At 35.4% G+C, this 20,513-nt stretch overlaps 1 protein-coding gene across 3 annotated transcripts; it reads right to left on the reverse strand.

Moving 5' to 3' along the window:
• Positions 1 to 3,145: 3,145 nt before the first annotated feature.
• Positions 3,146 to 19,149, reverse strand: LOC149533458 (aldehyde dehydrogenase 1-like). 3 transcript variants are annotated; one of them, XM_089807055.1, is made up of 10 exons: positions 18,956 to 19,149; positions 10,693 to 10,835; positions 10,443 to 10,596; positions 8,828 to 9,057; positions 8,530 to 8,619; positions 7,728 to 7,901; positions 7,475 to 7,612; positions 3,937 to 4,074; positions 3,759 to 3,820; positions 3,146 to 3,622 (listed from the first exon to the last, which is right to left on the reverse strand). In XM_089807055.1, the coding sequence occupies exons 1-10, from the start codon at positions 19,092 to 19,094 to the stop codon at positions 3,349 to 3,351; spliced, it is 1,542 nt and encodes a 513-aa protein (XP_089663181.1). In that variant the 5' UTR covers positions 19,095 to 19,149; the 3' UTR covers positions 3,146 to 3,348. The 3 variants fall into 3 exon arrangements, with proteins under 3 accessions (XP_089663181.1, XP_089663183.1, XP_089663182.1); XM_089807057.1 differs by having other exon boundaries at positions 10,693 to 11,317; XM_089807056.1 differs by lacking the exon at positions 8,530 to 8,619.
• Between the last annotated feature and the right edge of the window lie 1,364 nt (positions 19,150 to 20,513).

Here is a 20,513-nt window from a genome sequence, read left to right on the forward strand (position 1 = left end):
ACTACAAAAGGATGTCAACAAAGATCAAAAGAGACATAACGTTGATACAATAGATAGTATAACCCATTCGAAATTATCTAAAATAATAAAATCGATCCCTAGACTTGAAACAACCAAGACGTCCATTAGAATGTAGAAAAGCAAAAAATTGAATGTGATGTGCCTAGAGTAGAATTTGGAAAATAAAATGTCTCAAGATATGTCTCCTAAAGTGCAAAATATAACCTCTAACTTTGAATGCATAAAATGAAAATTGAACAACATCAAAAGTCCAAATAAACTACATCATCACGACGGGATCATAATCAACTTTTCGGTGATATCTCGTTTGCAAAAAACAAAGTTTCGATGAGCAAGTTATGGCCGAAAAACCACATGTAAGTTAAAAAAAGCACTAGAAGGGAAAAATATGTTTTTATCACCTTGGGATCCATGCTAGATTGTCTCAAAAAGCATGTCCACTAGTACCAAAATTGACTTGGGAAGCACGTCAATTTTGTACCAAAACTGTTTCAATTTGAGCACCCAAAAATCTTGATTTGCATGCCAAAAAATATTGATTTATTTTCATTTGCGCACCCAAAAATCTCAATTTGCATAACAAAAATCTTGATTTGAGTGCCAAAATCACAAAATCATCGACTCGGGAAACAGGAAAAAACCACAATTTTTAGGAAAAAAATCTTGATTTGCATGCTAGAATACATAAAATCACCACATCAGAAAATGTGTCAAAACATCTTGATTTGTGTGTCAAAAATCTAGAAATCACCACCTTTGAAAAATGTGCAAAAAAATAGAAAATCACTGCCTCAAGAAACGTGCCCATATGGTAGCAATATTATTTTGCCTAAGATTTCAACTATGTCAAAATTGGATAAATTTTACATGAAAATAGGGGTTTTTGGACACTCTAAGCTCAATGATGATGTTCGTTTGGGCTCAGAGTGCACAAAAAAATTGGTGGCCTCCTAGATTTAATACAAAAAATCTCTGAAAAATGAAACCCTTTGAAAGAAAAAATACAGATATGAAAGCCAAGCCAAACTTTTCATAAACAGAACATGGGCATGAAGATCTAGAGCTTTGATACCATGTTGAAGTTGATGAAAGATCGACCACACAGCTCCCAAGAATCACTTGCATGCAAACACCTATCACAGGAAGAGAGAAACAAAAACTATGGAGGATGGAAATCTCAAATCCATAGATGAGACACTCTTGATGAGCAAAAAGGAGATTGCTATTAATCAAAAGTGAATTAATTACAAAGAGATCAATCCTTATAAAAGGAGATTAGAACCCTAACATGAATCTAACCTAGTTTACATGATAATAATCAATTAAAGATTTAATTATTATATGCCTAAAGTTTAGCTTAAGTAAACTAGAGATAGAGTGGGTCAACCAAAACCCCTTCAAGATGTTAAACTCAAGGCTTGTCCCTTGGCTTGGTGTGCTTCCATGGGTTACTCCTTTCAACCAAACAATTGGATTGTCCATATCAGTCCATCTACTATGCTCTTTGACCTCTATTTTTCTTATCTTCACCTAGCCAAGTAACCTTCTACTTGCTTAGGGCTTTGCTTTAAAAGTAACAAACAAACTCCTAAATGCACAAAAGCCTAAATGGAACATCAAGAAACAAAAACAATACACAAAAAGCTACATTCAATCCACTAACTAGCAATGTAAAAGGGTAAGCCCAATCAATCCATTAACATTTTTATGTTGGGTGTGCAAGATGACTATAATAGAAAAAATGCTTAATGTCTGCTATTACTTCAAAGTTGAATCCATACAAAATGAGCACCAACCCTTCCCTTGGGTGTGTAATGGTGTTTTATACTCCTTTTGCACATGTGGCAACCTCTTGTATGAACCCATAACTAAAATCTTGCAAATTTCTTAGTTTCAACAATTTGTTGTCAATGTTGTCAAGTGCAACTTTGCAAAATGCAAAGTTGCTTGAGCAACTTTTCACAACTTTTCACTTTGACCATGTGTACAGTTCAAGACATCTCACATGAGTCTAGTAAGATCCAAAACCAACTTCTTACACTACTTCCCAACTCTTGAGTTTTTGGTCAAAGTTCGGTCAACCCTTGACCGATTCAAGCAATCACGAGCAACTTAGGCATTCTAAGGATACTTCTTGACTCCCAACCTTCTCACACTCACCTACCTATTTACATAACTCTAATCACACCCTTGGGGCTTCGTACTTAGCCCTTATTCCCTAGTGGTTGGCTAAAACCACCTACAAGCCAAAACTTCTAGGACCTTTCACTATGATCCAAGTAGGTGCTCCTGCACCATGAACATTTGATAATATCTTTAGGTATGCACTCAAGATCTTCATATGTTGTATATGTTTAATATAAATGTTTCAAAAAAAAAATTGTTCTATGTATTGTTACGTATGTTTAGCTCAAGTATTTGCTTAGGCCTCTTGGTGGAGCATTGCAAATTTTGAACACGAGAGTATCAATATTCATTTATTAGAAATTTACAAAGCTAATAGGTCATAACATATATCAAACTAGGATGAATATAGTATATTTTATAATATAAAGATAACATTAAAACATAAGATAAAAAAATATTATATATATAAAAAATATATATATATATATATATATATATATATATATATATTCAAAAATAACTATAATATAATAGAAAAGAATATAACATACATTAAACATTAAAAAATAATATACATCAAAACTATTCATTTCTATTATATTATAGTTTTTATAAAACAAAAGAAAAATCCTATATAATATGTCAATAAAAGAGCCATACAATTTTTTTTAACAAAAATATTCAGAAAGGTCACTGACCAAGCTAAACTACTAAATATAACAACTTCCTAGAGTGCAACCAAACTACCTAGAAACTACAACTAAAACCCTAGAGAAGTTACATAATTCAAAGGGCACATGTAATCCCTTGATACAACATAGGTTACAAATACAAAAAGACCCACAAATTTGGGACCATGGAGATAACAATTTTACTAGACAAGAAAACCAACAATCAAACCTCAAAATCTACAAATCCACAAAATTTTATGACCCAAACTTCCATTGATTAACTGCAAAACTAATCTTCTAATGTATATTCCATTGAGAACAAACCATTGCAACTAAATTATAACTCATGTATTCAAGTTGCAGCTGTAACCAAAACCTCCTCCCTAATATTTTGACCACTCATAATAACAATACAAACTAGTGTCATATCACAGTCATGGCAAGCATACATTATAGTTGGTTGTTCAAGATACATAAATATTATCTAATTCATCAATTGAAACATAAGAAAATAGTTGTAATGTTGTTCTTATAACCATGGGGAATCTTGGAGAGGAGTGATAACACTCTTTACTTGTAAATAATTTTGAAGTCCATATGGCCCGAACTCTCTACCAATTCCACTCATCTTATACCCTCCAAGTGACCAATCACCTCCCCCTGTGAGATAACAATTGATCCAAACAGTTCCTGCACGAAGAGATCTTGCAACTCTATTAGCTACATATATGTTTTTAGTCAAAACCCCAGCTGCAAGACCATATATTGTTTTGTTTCCTCTCTCAATAACCTCTTCTACAGATCTACATAAACCACATTGTAAAGGGTAAGTTAGGTGATGCATCAACATTTTAAAGTGAAATATATAAATTTTCATGAGATAATAATGCTCCACGTTATTTAAAAATATCATATTAATCTATTTATTAAATTTCTTACTTGAACTTTAAGATAGACATGACTGGACCAAATATTTCTTCCTTGGCAATCCTCATATTGTCCTGCATTGTATTTGATTAGAATAGAATAATGCTCTAACTCAATCCATGTTAATTAGTCATCGATAAACTAGAATACTTAAACAACTTCAAAAACATAATTGTTAGAAAGAAATTACCTCAACATCAATGAATATTGTAGGTTCAATATAATAGCCCTTTCCACCAAGGGAATGACCACCAAGTAATAATTTTGCCCCATCCATTTTGCCATATTGAATGTATTCCAAAATTTTATCAAATTGAAACTTATTATTCTACAATCAAATAAAAAATAATTTATTATCATACATAGATAAGAAAAATATAAATTATATTTAAAAAATACTTACTATGAACTTATAAAATAGTTTAATAAATATATTTCTTATTACCAATTATGTTGGAATACAAATGAATTATCTACAGAAATAACTTAATTTTATTGTTAAACACTATCATAATAACATAAAACCTTTATAAAACAATTAAATATGATATGGTACATTATTGAGGATTTGTGAAGCACCTTCTCATTATCTCATATTGAATACCCACATGTCTAGTCAAGTATGAAAACAAATATTCACAATCTTATATCATTTTTACTTGACTTATGTAGGGATGACAATGTGTAATTATTTACATTTTTGGCCTTATCTTTTATAAGAGCTTGTTTTCACACACGATTTTCCTTAGCATCAAACTATTAGAAATTAGTATGATTTTTTTACATTATTTCAATTTCATGGGCATATTAGACCATCTAGAAAGTTGAAAAAATGATTTTGAGAAAAAGTTTACATGAATATTAGATTATTGAGATATTTCATAGTCTTCTAGCATATGATACATAGATTCATTCTTCACTTAAGACATTAATGTCACTTTCCTAATTATAATATTTTTTGATGGAGACTATTTATATTTTATGTAATATCCTTTCAAACTATATGCTTAATGTATTTTCCCAATGATAAGTTGTCAAACTATTTCTTATATCTTGTAAAACACAAGTTTACATGGTGGATCATATTTCCCAACTCCAAGTCATCCTTTTTAAGATTTCATTTTGTCCTACTTTGATGATCTTATTCTTATTCTATATGCACATGTTGTTATAATTGTAGATTATGTATCTATTTTATATTCTATATTTTCAGGTATGAGTAACTCCCAACATGTGATGTTCATATATTCACCTATGATAGATTATTCTTAGGTCTTATGATCTTGTGTCTGTGCTAGGTAATTTCTTGTGGTATTGCCAATAATCACATTACATATGCTTATCATATGGTTAAATCTTATGTTTAATTATTTTCACATGATCTTGTCTATAAATTATGGCTATTATAAATGATGCATAACACTCATTAAGATCAATATTCTGAGGCATCCTATTTTCTCCTTTTCACATTAATTATCAATCACATTAATTTATCATTTTTCATCAAATAATGTTATATTCACGAAACCTAAATGACATGTTTATTCATTTTACAAGGTTGGGTATATTTTTCTTCTCTTCTTTAGTTCCACACATTCATTGTAAGAAACAAATCATAAGCATATAAGTTACTAATAATTTTTTGACAACCATGATTACAATAATCATGCGATGAATTGCAATGGTTCCCATGATATAGGTAATGAATATCTATTTCTTTTTATAGGGTTTTGTAAGCCTAAAAACTATCAAATTTTTAACTAGATACCACCATGCACAATAGAATCATGTTTTTTATATGATGCTCCATTTCCCTTAATGGATATTAGTTTCTTTTTGTAACCTCCTTTATAACCACCATCTCCCTTTTCACTTTTGTTTTATATTTGTTAACATTGTCATGTAGCTATTAATTGTGCTTATTTTATATCACTATTTTATTTATTACAATCTAAAATCAAAAGTCAATGAAAGAGCTCATAAGATCCAAAGACCTTATAAAATCACGAAAACCTTCTACAAGGAGTTTTTCCAAAAAAAAAAAAACGACCAGTAACAATATATCAACTATCTTCTATGAGAATACTAAACTACAAGTTGTCTATGATCTATATAGATAAGACAAAGGTCAGAGATAATATTTGGAGCTTTTTGTTATCTACAATAATTGACCTTTTTAAGTTTTAGTTAACTAGTTGAACTCAACTCCTTAATATTAGCTAACTATTTAAATATGTATATTTCAAATAAAAATATATTGCTAAATGCAAATAACATGCATGAAATATAAGACAACATATTAGTATGGTAATAAATGTTGTAAGTCTATAAATTGACACAAAGAGTAGGTTCCCCAACCGAACTTAACTAATTAGATTAATTTTAAAATCCAAGAAGGTAAATGGTTAGATAATAATCCCATCCACGCTAACACCCACCAAGTATTTCTTGAGAAATAAATAAATGGATCCTGGCAACTAGGCCTAATGAGGTCATCTTATGAACTAACTCTCAAACACTATGAAAACACATTGGAAAAAATCCCCCCAAAAGAGAAGATGGGAAAGACTTAAGAAGCCTCTTGTAAACATGTGCGCACAAAAAATGAGTAAGAAGATTTGAACATGAAGAAGTCCATGAAGCAAGATAAGTTTCAAATAACTAAAAAGAATAGTTTCTATATTTAAGAACCTCCAAATTATGACAATGATATAGATCAAAGAAGTACAAATGTATACAAGTGATTCTAACAACACAAGTTGAATGATGCTCAAATGGTTACATGAAAATAATCTAACAATAAAACATATAAATGGCATGCAACTCTACATGAGTGACTTTAATGATACTACTTTAGTAATGCACATATGGAAACAATGCCACAAGTAGTACTATACAAATCTAAATAGTCTCAATAACTCTAATAAATTGAAAAGGTAGAAAGTGGTCACTATAAATAGGTATATATTTCTCTAGAAGTAGTGTGTAGTTTACCTCAGTAAAATGCATGGGCAGCCATTCAGTGCATCTATACAAAATATAGGAATAAAGATAGATACATAACTCATGGTCTAAAATGAAACCAAAGGAGCATTTTCATAACAAGTATGATGCCCCTTATTATGTTGACAAGGTAGAGGTATGGTATTGTTCATTCAAGACAAGGTTACGTGGAGGTAAAGAGGTTGTGATGGCTAATTCGAAGCGCATATGATAAAATGTTATTGTTCAACTCTATAGCAAGTGAGAATACATGAATGACATAACATGATACATAAGGCCTCCAACAACATTAATATTTAAGCTGCACATTGTTATTTTAGTATGTGTACAAATCTAAAAATTGGTATCACTATAATGTTTGCAACTTTATTTCATATGATAAAATCACGATTTATAATTAAGCTTGTTATATTTAGTACACCTAATTTTAATAAAGGAAAATTTATTATCATTTATTAGTATTAAATATTTTATTAGAAGAGGAGCATGCTAATAAATAAATTGACCCAAACATAAAGAGTTGACATGTGGTGGACAATAAAATATGTTATAGTTTGCATTTTGTGTCCAACATTCTTATAAATCTTGTCCTTTAAATTATATTCTCTACACTGATGAGTACTTTCTTCATTTTTTGAATAAGCAAATACATACAAATTTAATGGTAGAATAAGCATCTTTACTATAATCATGGACGAGTAGATATAAGTAAAAAGGTGGAATACCTGAGGACCGTGATCAACTCCTCTTTTAAATGGGTCACCTAGCACTTTCTTCTTTGCTCTTTCTACAATTTTCTTGACAAAGTCGTCGTACACACCTTCTTGGACATACACCCTTGAACCTGATATGCATACTTGTCCCTACAAAATTGACCAAATAAATTTTAATTTTATTTTGTGTAGTTTTGATGGATAAACACTATAAGATACCAACAATAATGCAATGACTATTTAAAAATAAATAAAAATCACGAACCATGCTTATAAATGTAGCAATGCTAGCAATTTCCACAGCTTCATCTACATTAAAATCATCCATGATAATCAAAGGTGATTTTCCTCCTAGCTCTAGTGTTACATCTTTTAAATTACTTTTTGCTGCAGCCTCCATAACCAATCTTCCGACTTGAGTTGATCCTGTAAATGCAATCTAAACAACAAATATTTTATTATTTTTATAATTACAAACTTTAAATAAATAATATTACAAGTTTTCAGCTTTACATATATGAATAATTGAGAAGAATGTATAATTATTTTGTTCAATAATAAATTACAAGTAATCAATACTTTGACCATTTAGTTTGACATATGATATTTGTAATTCTTATCTATGTGATAAAAGATGTAGAGATCTTTGAGGTAAAATCAGTTAGTAAAATGGAAACAACAAATTGATGGTAACACAATTTTATAAAAATAAGTTATATTAGTCCTTTATAATTAAATTATTATTATTATAATTAAATAATTATTATAATAATATGAGTAGAAAAATAAGATATTATTATTATTAGCAATCTCGCAACTTAACTTTTAAAAACTATAACATATTATTAGCCAACAAAGCCTTATAAGATTACCTATATTTAATATAAGAAAAATAACATAGTATTTAAACTACCATCTAAAATATAATATACTTTAGAAATAATCAAATTCTTCAATTGCAAAAATAATTTACCAAAAGAACTCTTAATAGAAGAACAAACCACACTCAAATCACTAAATGAGTTTTAATTATATATATATATTTCTTAGCATATCTAAACATGTACCTTGTCGATATCCATATGACTGCTTATGGCGGCACCAACAGTTTCTCCAAAACCAGGGAGAACATTAAGGACACCAGGGGGAATTCCGGCCTGTATTTATCATAAAAATTTAGTAAAAAGATAATTATTTTTCAACATCATGTACTTGTCAGAATTTTTAGAGATAAATTAACGACTCTCAGTTGAATTGACCATTGTCTATCCAAAATCAAAATGATTGTACATTTTCTTTCTTTGTTGATTAAATTGAAAATGAATAGAAGCCAACTGCAATTTATAAAAGTAGTATATGATATACCTCTATGGATAAAGAAGCGGCGTAAAGTGCAGTTAAGGGAGTGTGTTCTGCAGGTTTGACAACTACTGTACATCCAGAGGCCAAGGCAGGAACAATCTTAAGGCAAAACATTAGGAGGGGGAAATTCCAGGGTATAATCTGACCACATACTCCAATGGGTTCGTGCAATGTGTATCCTTGGTATGGCCCATTCATCTTTAATGTTAGTCCATGAATTTTATCAGCATAACCTGCAAAAATCAGACTTATTCATATCAACAATCTGATATTTCATATACCCAACTCAAAAAAAAATTCATACCCTTCTTTTCCTGATTAATGAAAGGCTAAGCCAAATCCATACCTATTTTTTTCCAAATTAATAAAGGGACTATATCAGATTCTAGACCTAATTTCCTATATTGGATACCCAATTCAAAGAATCCATACCCTAGGGCCTGTTTGGTTGCAAGCGTAGGAATTGAAAATTAGAATAGAAAATTTGAATGAAAATGGAGAATGAAGAATAGGAATGGAAAAATGTAATCCAATCTTGTTTATCCCTTGTTTGGTTATGCAAGCTTAAATTGGAATAGGGTTAACTTGCAATCGGCGCCATTGGAAAATCACTTAAATATTTGAAAATATTGAAAACAAAGTTCCAGCGCTCACCCCAGGTCAAAGCGGATTTGAAAATTTAATCAAATTTGAGAAAGTTAAAATGAATGCAAGAATAGCAATTCCAATTACAAGTATTTTTTGGAATGGACAAAAGCTCATTTTGGGGCTAAAATGAGAATACGTATTCCTATTCCCTATTCCTATTCCACGCACCAAACAAAGAATACAAATCATATTCTAATTTCCTATTCCTATTCCGGTTGTATTCCAGCAACCAAACGGACCCTAATGAAAGGGTTAAATCATATTCCAGACCTGAATTTCTACATTTGATATCCAATTTAAAAAACTCAAATTCTTTCTTTGTGATTAATGAAGAGCTAAATCAGATCTTACATCTGATTTCCTATGTTGAATACCTACAAGAATTCATACCCTTCTTTCCCTGATTAATGAAGGGAAAGAATAAGATCATAGATCTAATTTCTTATATTACATACTCAGTTCAAACAATTCATACACTTTTTCCAGATTGATGAAGGGGCTAAATTAGATCCTACACCTAATTTCTTACATTGGATACCCAATTCAAAAAAAATCATACTCTCTATTTTTGAATTGGTAAAGATATTAGAAAAATAGAACAACATATTCAAAAAATAGAGAAGTTAAACTTGCAGCTTCTTATTCATCATTGGTAATACTAATTACAAATATATAGTCATATGTATTCATAAGAATCTATAATTATGCTAATACAACGGACAACAAACTAGATGTAACTAACAATGAACTAGAATCTATTGACAGCTAAGTCAAACACATCTACAATCTTGTTTGATTTCTTCTCTAACTCTCTAAATGATGAAACATTAAATTCCGAAAAAAAAGACTAATAAGTCTGATTTCTTCAAAGACCCCATAATGGTTTTCATAATATGCTTCGTATAATAATCTCTGATTTGATCAATATTTCAGATTACATTCAATTATTTAAAAAAGTTACAGTACATACCTGCATAATATCTTAGAATGCCAATAGCCTCTGGCACATCCATCATATTGACCAGATCCAAAGGTTTTCCCACATCCCATGTTTCCAATGTTGCAAGCTCAGTGAAATGTTGTTGAAGCAGATCTGCATACTTGTTAAGTATGCGTGCTCTCTCCTGCAACAAGATTTATATTTAGGGTTTATATCATTCTTCATTAAAAAAGGAAAAGAAAGTGAGTAGTTTTTCCTGATGGAGAGTTAAAGAACTGACTTGACCAGACATGCGAGGCCATGGGCCATGGTCGAAGGCATCCCTCGCTGCTTTCACAGCCAAATCAACATCTTCTTTTGTGCCTTCTGATACGCTCGTTATGACTTCCTCTGTTCTTGGATCAAATGTCTCAAATGTTTTCCCTGCACACACAGTTGATTCAGTTTGACTTATGTGTCAGTTGATTCAGTTTCACTTATATGTTTATGTGCTTTCGATGGTCAAAACTGATGCAAATGGAAGGAGTGAAAAACTACAGTTAAAAGATTGCCATGTGCAGCAAGACAGTTGACTACAAAATTCATATGGCATTTATGCCTATATCTTATACAACTGAAATTATGACTTTTTGCTGATGAGGACTGTAATAGAATTTTTTTTTTTTATCAATTAAAGTCTGAAATTTTCAGTAACTGATAGGGGTCCAACATCTCTGGTAGAGTTTTGTCATAGATACTTCTAATAGTCGATTACACGTAGTAATCGTAGATCATTTTTTAGCTTTTTTGGTTGGGGTTTTCACTGAGCGACCATTGATGATTGAACATAAAGGATATCGGACGAATGTTTTATAATGACACTTTTCACCACTTCGCACTCCACAGCCTCAGCCTCTGAGAGAGATCTGCAAATGACCAAATGCCAAAACCTTAGCTTTAAGTTCTTGAGTCAGCTACGGAGGCACATCAAAAAATTGGTATAATTCGACTTACGGTTTAAGAGATCTAAGTGTGCGAAGTTAGCCTGGGCAGCTACTAGAACTTCTACCATAGTCATGAAAATATATTAATAAATTAATGTGTTTTATTTATAGATTGAACCTCTGCAGCATTAATTCTTGCATAAATGTTGCCAATCACATTCTGATCAATGTTGTGTTTTAAAAAGTGATCTAAAAAATTAATGCACATAAATACTATGTAGTTCAATCCAAAAGCATAATGCATTTGTCATTATGGACTGCCAAAATCTAATATCTCTGAAAATTAATATAATAATAATAATCCTTGGAATAATAAGGATTCATATATTCTTTAAAGGGGTTCAGAGGGTTGTAATTTTTGTACTAATTGTCTATCTCCCTGATTTTCAGAATTGACATGTCAATAGTCTTTTAAAGACCAACAGACTCACTTTGATAATTAGTTGTAATATATGTATTTTGATTGAACAAAAAGAACATTCACCCCACTCCCCACATGAATGTGGTTCCAGCCTAATCTATATAGATAGGGTAGACTGTATCTATATGGCAGAATGATAAGAAGGTTGCAATAGAAATAAATTTTATATTTGTTCAAACACAAAAAATATCAGGTAAGGTGTTGATTGCAAATTCTATATATACTTATTTTTTTAAAATAAGAGTGACCTACAACAAAAACTATATTGCTAAATGATTTATGGTTGATTGGTTAAGTCAAAATCATTTAGAGATCTAATATTTAGAGTCGATTTTTCTTTGAGGGTTTTTTCGCTCTGCTAGGGTTTTCTTACTTATGCGAACTTGCAGTTTTTTTTGTGTACAGCCTTTCGCTTGCACTCCCCTTCTGTCGGCACTTGTCATACCGCATTTATTGCGGGAGCTTTAGGTTAGGATATAATGGCTCCGGCCAGCGGTGAACCAGTTGTTTCTGGTGTTCACGCTGCTGCTTCGGACTACCATGGCGCCGCCATCGAACAAACGCCCGCACAAGTTTGTCCCGAAGGTGTTTCACGAGGTAATCCTGATATTATCCTTCCTTTGCAAAAATTTGATGCTGCATGTGACTGGTTAGAACAACATACCTTGATAGGGTATTTTGTTGGTAGGACCCCCCCTGAAACTATGCTCAGAGAATGGGTTAACAAAAGTTGGACCCCTCATGGCGTCCGCCTTGACACTGTGCAAAACCTTACCAAAGGTTTTTTTTTTTATTTCGCTTCGCTAATCCGTCGCAAGCTGACGCGGTTTTTACCAACGGCCCTTGGTCTATGCGTTCCTCTCTGCTTGTTTTTCAGAAATGGTCCCGAGACTTCTCTGTCTCGGACGATAAAAAGCTTAGGGTTCCTGTTTGGGTTGAATTCCCTGCTGGCCTTTTATTGAGTCTATTGCCCAAGCCCTTGGCAAAGTTGTTACCAAGGAGCCAGAAAAAAATTTTAATGCTCGCCCAGAGTGGCGTGTTTGCATTGAAGTTGATCTTTCTAAAGATCTCATGGATTCGGTGGAAATCCAGATTGGCGCTCAAACCTTCGCATAGAAGGTGCTTTACTTGAACCTACCTAACACCTGCTATAGGTGCCAGTCTGCGGAACACAAGATCAGGGACTGCCCTTTGGCCACGCCTAGGGTCAAACCCCAGCCTAAAGCGACGCCTGTCAAACAGGTCGAAGGAAAAAAAAAGAATGGGTTATTGCTGGGCGCAAAGGCAAGCCTGCCTTGAATCCTTTGGCCCCCAAGCCATCCTATGCGGCCGTAACCGCGATTCCTCCTGCTTCCATCACAGTGTCAACGCCTGCTAGCGTGGAGACACCAGCGGCTTCTGTTGCACCAGTTTCATTTCCGCAAGTTTCAAACCCTACTGGCTCGCAGGGGATTAAGGCAACCGCCAGGACCTCGTCCTTGGCTAGGGCTCGTTCTCCTCTTGCAGTCTCTTCCATAGTACCACCAGCAACAAGGCGTTCTCGCAGTCCTCCTGGACGTGCGAAGATATCAGGGGTCAAACGGCAGGCTGTAAGTCCAGAGGATTTTTCGTCTGACTTTCACCCGGTTTCTACCTTTTCGCAGAATAGTTACTCCTCTCTCGAGGACGAGGATGATATGGAAGAGTTTTCATGAACTTCCTCTCTTGGAATGTTCGAGGTCTTACAGACCTCCCCAGAAAATTCTATGTCCGGGATACCCATCATAGACTTGGGAATTTAGATTTTCTTTGCCTGCAAGTAGTTAAGATTTCTAGTTTCATGCTTTCTGCTGCATGCCGCGTCATTTGACAGGATAGCGTCATGTTTTCTTCTCAGCATGAAGCTGACCGAGGTGGTGTAGTTACTCTCCTGTCACCTCGCCTTCATTCTACTATTATTTCGCACGGTTCTGACCCCACGCACCATATTATTTGGCTTTTGCTTTCCATCAACAATCATTCTTTTGGAGTCATTAATGTTTATGCCTCCAATGATGCTGTGGAAAGGGCGCAAATGTGGGTTTGGATTGCTGACAACCTGCCGCCAGCTACTTGGGTCCTGTGTGGGGACTTCAATATGGTTGAAGTGGCCTCTGACAAAGATGGCATTCTGCCTTTCCGTTGGACAACTGGGGAAAGAGAAGCCTGGTTTCACATGCGTCATAAATTGGGCCTCTTTGATCCCAATACTAGCCGCCGTCATGATAATGGGGCTTGGCACACTTGGTCCAATTTTTGAGCCGGTCTTGACCGCATATTGAAACGTCTTGATCGTGCTATGATCTCGGCGCAATCTTTTTTTTATTTTTCTAAAGATCGTGATCTACCTGTCATTCCCCTGACAGATGTGACGTTGTCAGACCACTATCCCATTTACTTTGGCATTTCTTGGCAAACAGCTGTCCCCAAAGTGGTTAAGTCTCAATTCTTCCTCAACACGTCTGTGTTATTGTATGCCTCCACTATCTCCCACATACGTGTCTGGAATTTGGAACCACGTCCACATTCCCATCGAGGTTGGATTCAATGGTGGAATGATGTCATTACCAGAACGGCTCATTTTTTGCGCATCTACGGGCGTCAGCTGGCAATTTTCAGAAAACGATCTTATGAAGCCAACACCCTTGCCCTCAAAAAAGCCTCTGAAGCACTCACCTTCAACCCCTTTGATGTGGATCTGCAACTTCAGCTTGCCAAGCTTCGCCATGAAAAGCAAATTGCTGATAACTATGCTGCCCGAGGAGCTCAAATCAAAGCCCGTCTCCACTGGTTGGAGGTTGGCGAAAAAGCCTCGAAGGAGTTCTTTCAGGCTCTCCGAGCCCGTTATACCAATATTGGGATTAAAAAGATAAAACAGGGAACTGATGTTCTTTCCAGTCTGCCAGACATCCTGCAAGCTTTTGTTCTTCACTATGAGAACGTTTTTGCTTCGCAGGGCCATTCGGTTGCTCAGGAGGAGGCTCTCAGAAAGTGTATTACTGTTACTCCAAACCGCCTCGCGATTAAGCAATGCGCTTTCTGTGAGCAACTTCTTTCCCTCCGAGACCTTAAAAAGGCAGCTTACTCCATGGCGGATGACAAATGCCCTGGGTGTGATGGATTTCCTTGTGAATTTTACAAACATCTTTGGGAGCAAATTGGTCCTGATCTGCACAAAGTCTATCTTGAAGCATACCATTCTAAAAGCTTAGGAGTGATCATAAATAAAGGCAATATTAAATTCATACCTAAAGCTGGTGATCCTGAGGACATCTGCAACTGGAGGCCCATCACCCTCCTGAATGTGTCTTATAAGATCATTGCTAAGGCGCTCTCTCTCAAAATCCGCCATATGCTTCCTCTAATTGTGCGGCCTGAACAAACTAGCTTCATCAAATCCAGGTATATTGTTGACAACATCATTGCTGTCTGGGAAGGTATGGAATGGGCCCGTAAGTCCAAGCAGCAGGCTATCTTTTTAAAGATAGATTTTGCTAAAGCCTATAATCGCATTGAATGGCCTTTCATTTTGGCTATGCTTCAGGCTCTGGGTTTTGGTCCCAATTTCCTTTAGACCATGGAGATGCTCTTTGGTGACGCTAATGCTTGCATCACCATCAATAATTCGCAATCTAAAGCTTTTGGACTTTTTCGTTCCATCAGACAAGGTTGTCCGTTAGCTCCTGCGCTTTATGTCCTTGCTGCCGAAGGTTTTGGTTATTTACTTGCTCACTCTATGTCTTCTGGGCTGGTCCGTGGCATTTCCTTGCCTGATTCTTCCTCCCAGTTAGTCAATGGTCATTTTGCTGATGATTCTTTTCTCACTCTTCTTGAAGATGAAGAAAACATCAAAAATGCGTTAGATTGTCTTGACACTTTTTGTCAAGCCTCTGGCTCTGCCATTCAATGGCATAAAACGCTCTGTTACCGACAGTCTTTTTTGCCACCTCCACCTTGGCTCAACCAATTCCAATGGAAATGGGTTACTCATGGAGAAATTTTCCGCTTTCTTGGCATTCCCTTTGCTTTCCAGGCTTCCCCTGTGGAACTTTGGAATGCTGTGCTTACAAAGATTACCAAAAAGCTTGATTATTGGATCACTAAGCCACTTTCTCTTGCTGGTAAATTCCAGATTTGTTCTAAGATTTTGGCTGCCACCCATGTGTTTTATTCTTCTTGTTGGGCTCCCTCCAAAGCTTCATACCTCAAATTAGAACGTTTGCTCAGAGATTTTCTTTGGGCCTTTGGTTCTGACCATCATGGTTTTCACAGAGTTGCTTGGAATTTCTGTTGTCTCCCGAGGGAATCTGGGGGTCTCAGCTTGCTTTCCACTCGGAAGCAGGGCCTTGCCCTCTGTGCTAAATGGATTATCGGAGCTATTTCTGGAGATGAAGCCTGAAAAATTCTTGTCAGACATTGCATCTCTTCAGGCTTCCCTGCTAACAAACCGGCGTGGAAGGGAATTGGTTTTCAGACCCTTCTCACTATGTGAGAACCAGTGGTTATACAGGGCTCTTTCGTTATAAAGAGCATCTGGAAAGCCTAAGAAGCTGTTAAACCTTGGCTTCGTTGGGCTGGTAATGAGTTCCGCAATGGGCTGTCCTTAAATCAGCAGAACATTTGGTGGTCTCCCCTGTTTGCCTTCCAGGGTATTCCTCTTGCCAAGACTCAAGGTGCCAGTGCTCTGCGTTTCTATAAACGTGGCATTCGCACTACTAAGGATATTTTTTCAAGAGTCACCATGAATTTCAGGTCTTGGGAGGATATGCAAGTTCAATACCGCCTTGTACGTGTCGATCGCCAGACTTATGAGCTTCTGTTGTCTTCCATCCCTGTGCACTTACTTCATAAAGTGGGGATTTAGTCTGTTCGACCTTGGTGGTATGATTGGAAGTGGTTTCCTGCCACTCCATTTACCAATTATAAGCCCAATATGGGATACAGATGGCTTTCGCCCCACCTTCCGATGGTGGACACGCTTAATCAACGGTGGCATTTGCATTCTTCGCTTTCTCAATGGAGAAAACGGTTCGACACCATTTGGAGTGCCATTACGGAACTTAAGATTGCTCACTTTGCTTGGTGCCTTGCTTTCCAAGGTCTTCCCCTGGGGCCTCGGCTCAAGCACATTAGGGTTCCTGATCCCAAATGCCCCTTCTGTGGCCATCCTGAGTCCTTTTTGCATATTTTTTTGTTTGGCAAATGTGCTCAGAATTATTGGCACTGGATCCATGATTTTTTCAAGCCTTTCAGGCCCGAACCTTTTTCATGGCACATGATCCTGCTGGGTGATTCTCCCAGATTTCCTCGAAAGTTTTCCCAGATTTGGCATACTTTCAGGATGGAAATTTTGTTTTTCTCTATGGAAAGATAGGAATGCAGTTTTATTCACTCACAGTTTTTGGGATGTTAACATTGCAATGTACACTAAGGCATGCATTTGTAACAATGTCATTATGCAGATACAGGTGCAAGCTAATAAAGTTGCCCTAGAGGTTGCCCACTTACAAGAATTGTTAAACCACTGGGGCAATGCTCCTTGTATCATTGCCAGAGTGCCTCCAGATGCATCGGCTGATGCTTCTTCATCTCGCGGTCGCCGTTCCAGACGCTAGTCCTCTGGCCGCCATTCGCACACGCCGCGCTCCCAAGGTCCCCACCACCACTCTCCCAGCGGTGGTCATGGCGGTTGGAGGCGCCGCTCCGCTTCCCCACCACGTGGTGATTCTGGCTGGTCCCCAGCTCCCCCCCCTGGGCGGGCTTCTGGCTGGTCTCCGGCTCCTCCCCCTGGACGGGCACACTCTGGCAAGTTTCCCCGGCTGGCCTTGGCAATCTCTCCTCCGTGGCCAGACAAGAAAGATGCGGAGACTGCAACTACCCCAGATCCTACGGATGCTGCTGACGGCTGGACTGTTCCTAGTCCGCCTCACAATCCCACTGATGCGTGGGGATTTCCTGATAAAGATGATCCTCCTCCCTCTGCTGGTACTGCCTTGGCAGCATGAGGTTGTTCTTAAAATTTTATTTTTTTAATGAATAGTTTATAATTGCTGGCTGCGGCCTTGTTGTTTGCTCCGGCTTCAGCCAATTGAACTCATTCGCGGAGTGATCCTGTATCCCCCGACCCTTTTTTGTGAATTGTAATCTTAGTAAATTTTATTAATTGAAAAGGACTATTCATCAAAAAATCATTTAGAAAGAATATATTCAAAATTAAAGATTTGTTTGGAACTAGTCTAAAAGAACATCTTATCTATAGAAATGACATTCTCCTTGATCTCTAAGATAGGATGGGTCATAGATATACATGTGTAGGGGTACCCCTCTCTCCTCTACATACACAGGAGGGGGTCAAAGTATATATCAAGATCTAAATAAAACATGAAGGTGGGTGATGATAAGAAGGTTAATATGTAAATAAATGATGTTTTGGTCAAAATTGAAAAATGGGTATTGATGATATATGTTGAGTTGTGAAATCTCATAATTAGTAAAGAACATACACAAAATTAAAGACTTGTTTGGAAAAAGAACTAGAAGAGCACTCTAGATATAGACCAAAAGCTTAACCTCCTCTCTGTATACATGGTGTGAGGTTTTTGACAAATGTCGAAAAACCTACACAAAAGTAGAGTAGTGGATGATGATAAAAAGATTATTGGTGAAATAAATAAAATTCTTGTTGAAGCTGAAAAAAAGATATTCTAATTAAAAAGAATGAAAATAAATTACTTTACACATTAAGAAATGAATTACAAATCAATAGTATATGTACTTACTCGAATTACAAATCAATAGTATATGTACTTACTCTTTTATATGACTGTACCAAAATACAAAATATTGTTAAATATTTACAATAAATTGTCACACTGATTTACAAAGAATATATACACAACTAAAACTTGTTAAATGTTTTCATCTGATAATAAAACTTATAAGTCTCTTGATAAATCTAAAACCAGAAATCAAATGATAATAACCAGTCCACTTGTATAAACCCCACTCTACAGAAGAAGAGATTGGATCAAATGCCCAATATTTTCTGATTTTGGAAGAGAGCCTACTCGAAATAACAGCAAGCAAGAAACAAAAACAAATGAACCATAATCATTCATTACCTGAAACTGAATCGACAAACTCTCCATTGATGAAAAGCTTTGTATGCTTCACTGCAACAGGAGATTTCATGGGCCGATCATTCTCCATCACTAATTTCCAGGTCCCTGTTTCTACTCCATTAGATTGAAGAGACGCCATGAAAGCAAAACTTCTTCTTTCTCCTTCACCAAATTTTTCCCCACACAACCGGCTTGGAAAACTCGGATAAAAACATGGGTAAATAAATAAAAGGTGAGGATTGAGGCGATCTCTATGCCGGCATTTAAAAAAAAGTGATTTATAGTTAAATTTAAATTTAAAATTCAGTTCTAATTTGATTATTAAAAACAACATTAGCGAGGATTGAGACGTTCAATTATTAGGTGATCTCGTGCATCAACCACTGATCAAACATAGCAGAGAAGCATTCAACTGACAGAGACGGAGAAGTCTGTGAAAAAAACATCTGACAGAGACAGAGACAGAGACAGAGACCACTTCTTAGCAGAGATAAAGATGGGTGGAATTGTTTAATTTATTTTCTAGACTTTCTCGAACACCCATCTTACATTTGAAAAGGAAGTTTATGTTTAAAAATGGAAGGAGGTGAATGACAAAGGAGAAGGGACATGAGCTCTTTGTCAGAGAGTTGAATTATTGGGGTGTATATTATTATTGATTTTACTGTGGGAAAGGTACTAAATGGTTTATCTGCAGGAGCGGGTGAATCATGATGTGAGAGTATAGTGCTTATTAGTCTCTCCCGCTGCAGAAATCTTTGTTTATTATCTATGAAGATTTTCCCCTGTCAAGTCATTGAGACTATTCCTCGGTACTTCAGTATCCATAATTTAATAGAATTGATGTATTGATCCTTTGCATTTCGTATCTGTGTTCATAACTGTTGTTTTTTTGGGATTTTAGGGTTTGGCTTTTTTCCTTCACTCTTTTACATCTTGGTAATCTCATACCTTATAAATAAATCTGATTAGGAGCATTTTCACCTAATGTTGAGTGCGCTTTCTTTCACGTGCACTCTGGGTGTGATACTCTCACATTTCATATAAATAAATACTAGCACTTACATCCAAAGAAGATGCAAGAGTTACGTGGATAGACACTCAATGGTGAAGTTGTTATTTATTACATTTGATCATTGCACATTGATGTTATTCTATCATTGTGCATTGTCTTCTCCCCTTTTCTCTTCTCTTCTTGTAATTAAGTTGTATAATTTTTTTTTTAATATTTTAATTTTATTGTTATTTATCATTAAATCCTATTTTAAAAAGGGGGACATTATAGACTTTTTATATACCATGAAATGTTTGTTGTATCTTATTTTAGCTTAAGAAATCTTTCTTCAAGGTGTTGCGATTACCATGTGCTAGGACTCTCACTTATACAAAAAGTTCTTGGTTTGATATAAATTTTGTCCATAAATTAGTGTGGAGAATCCATAACTTAATTCATTAAAATAGATCACATGCTTCCTAAATCAACCACTTCCCTAGATTCTTTCTCTTGTAACAAGCAAAATGAATGCAAGTTCTCACATGAATTATTTGAGAGTTATCA

Source organism: Cupressus sempervirens, chromosome 10 (genome assembly GCF_028749045.1).
Source record: "Cupressus sempervirens isolate cs-2001-9-10 chromosome 10, ASM2874904v1, whole genome shotgun sequence".
In the NCBI taxonomy this organism is placed as follows: Eukaryota; Viridiplantae; Streptophyta; class Pinopsida; order Cupressales; family Cupressaceae; genus Cupressus; species Cupressus sempervirens.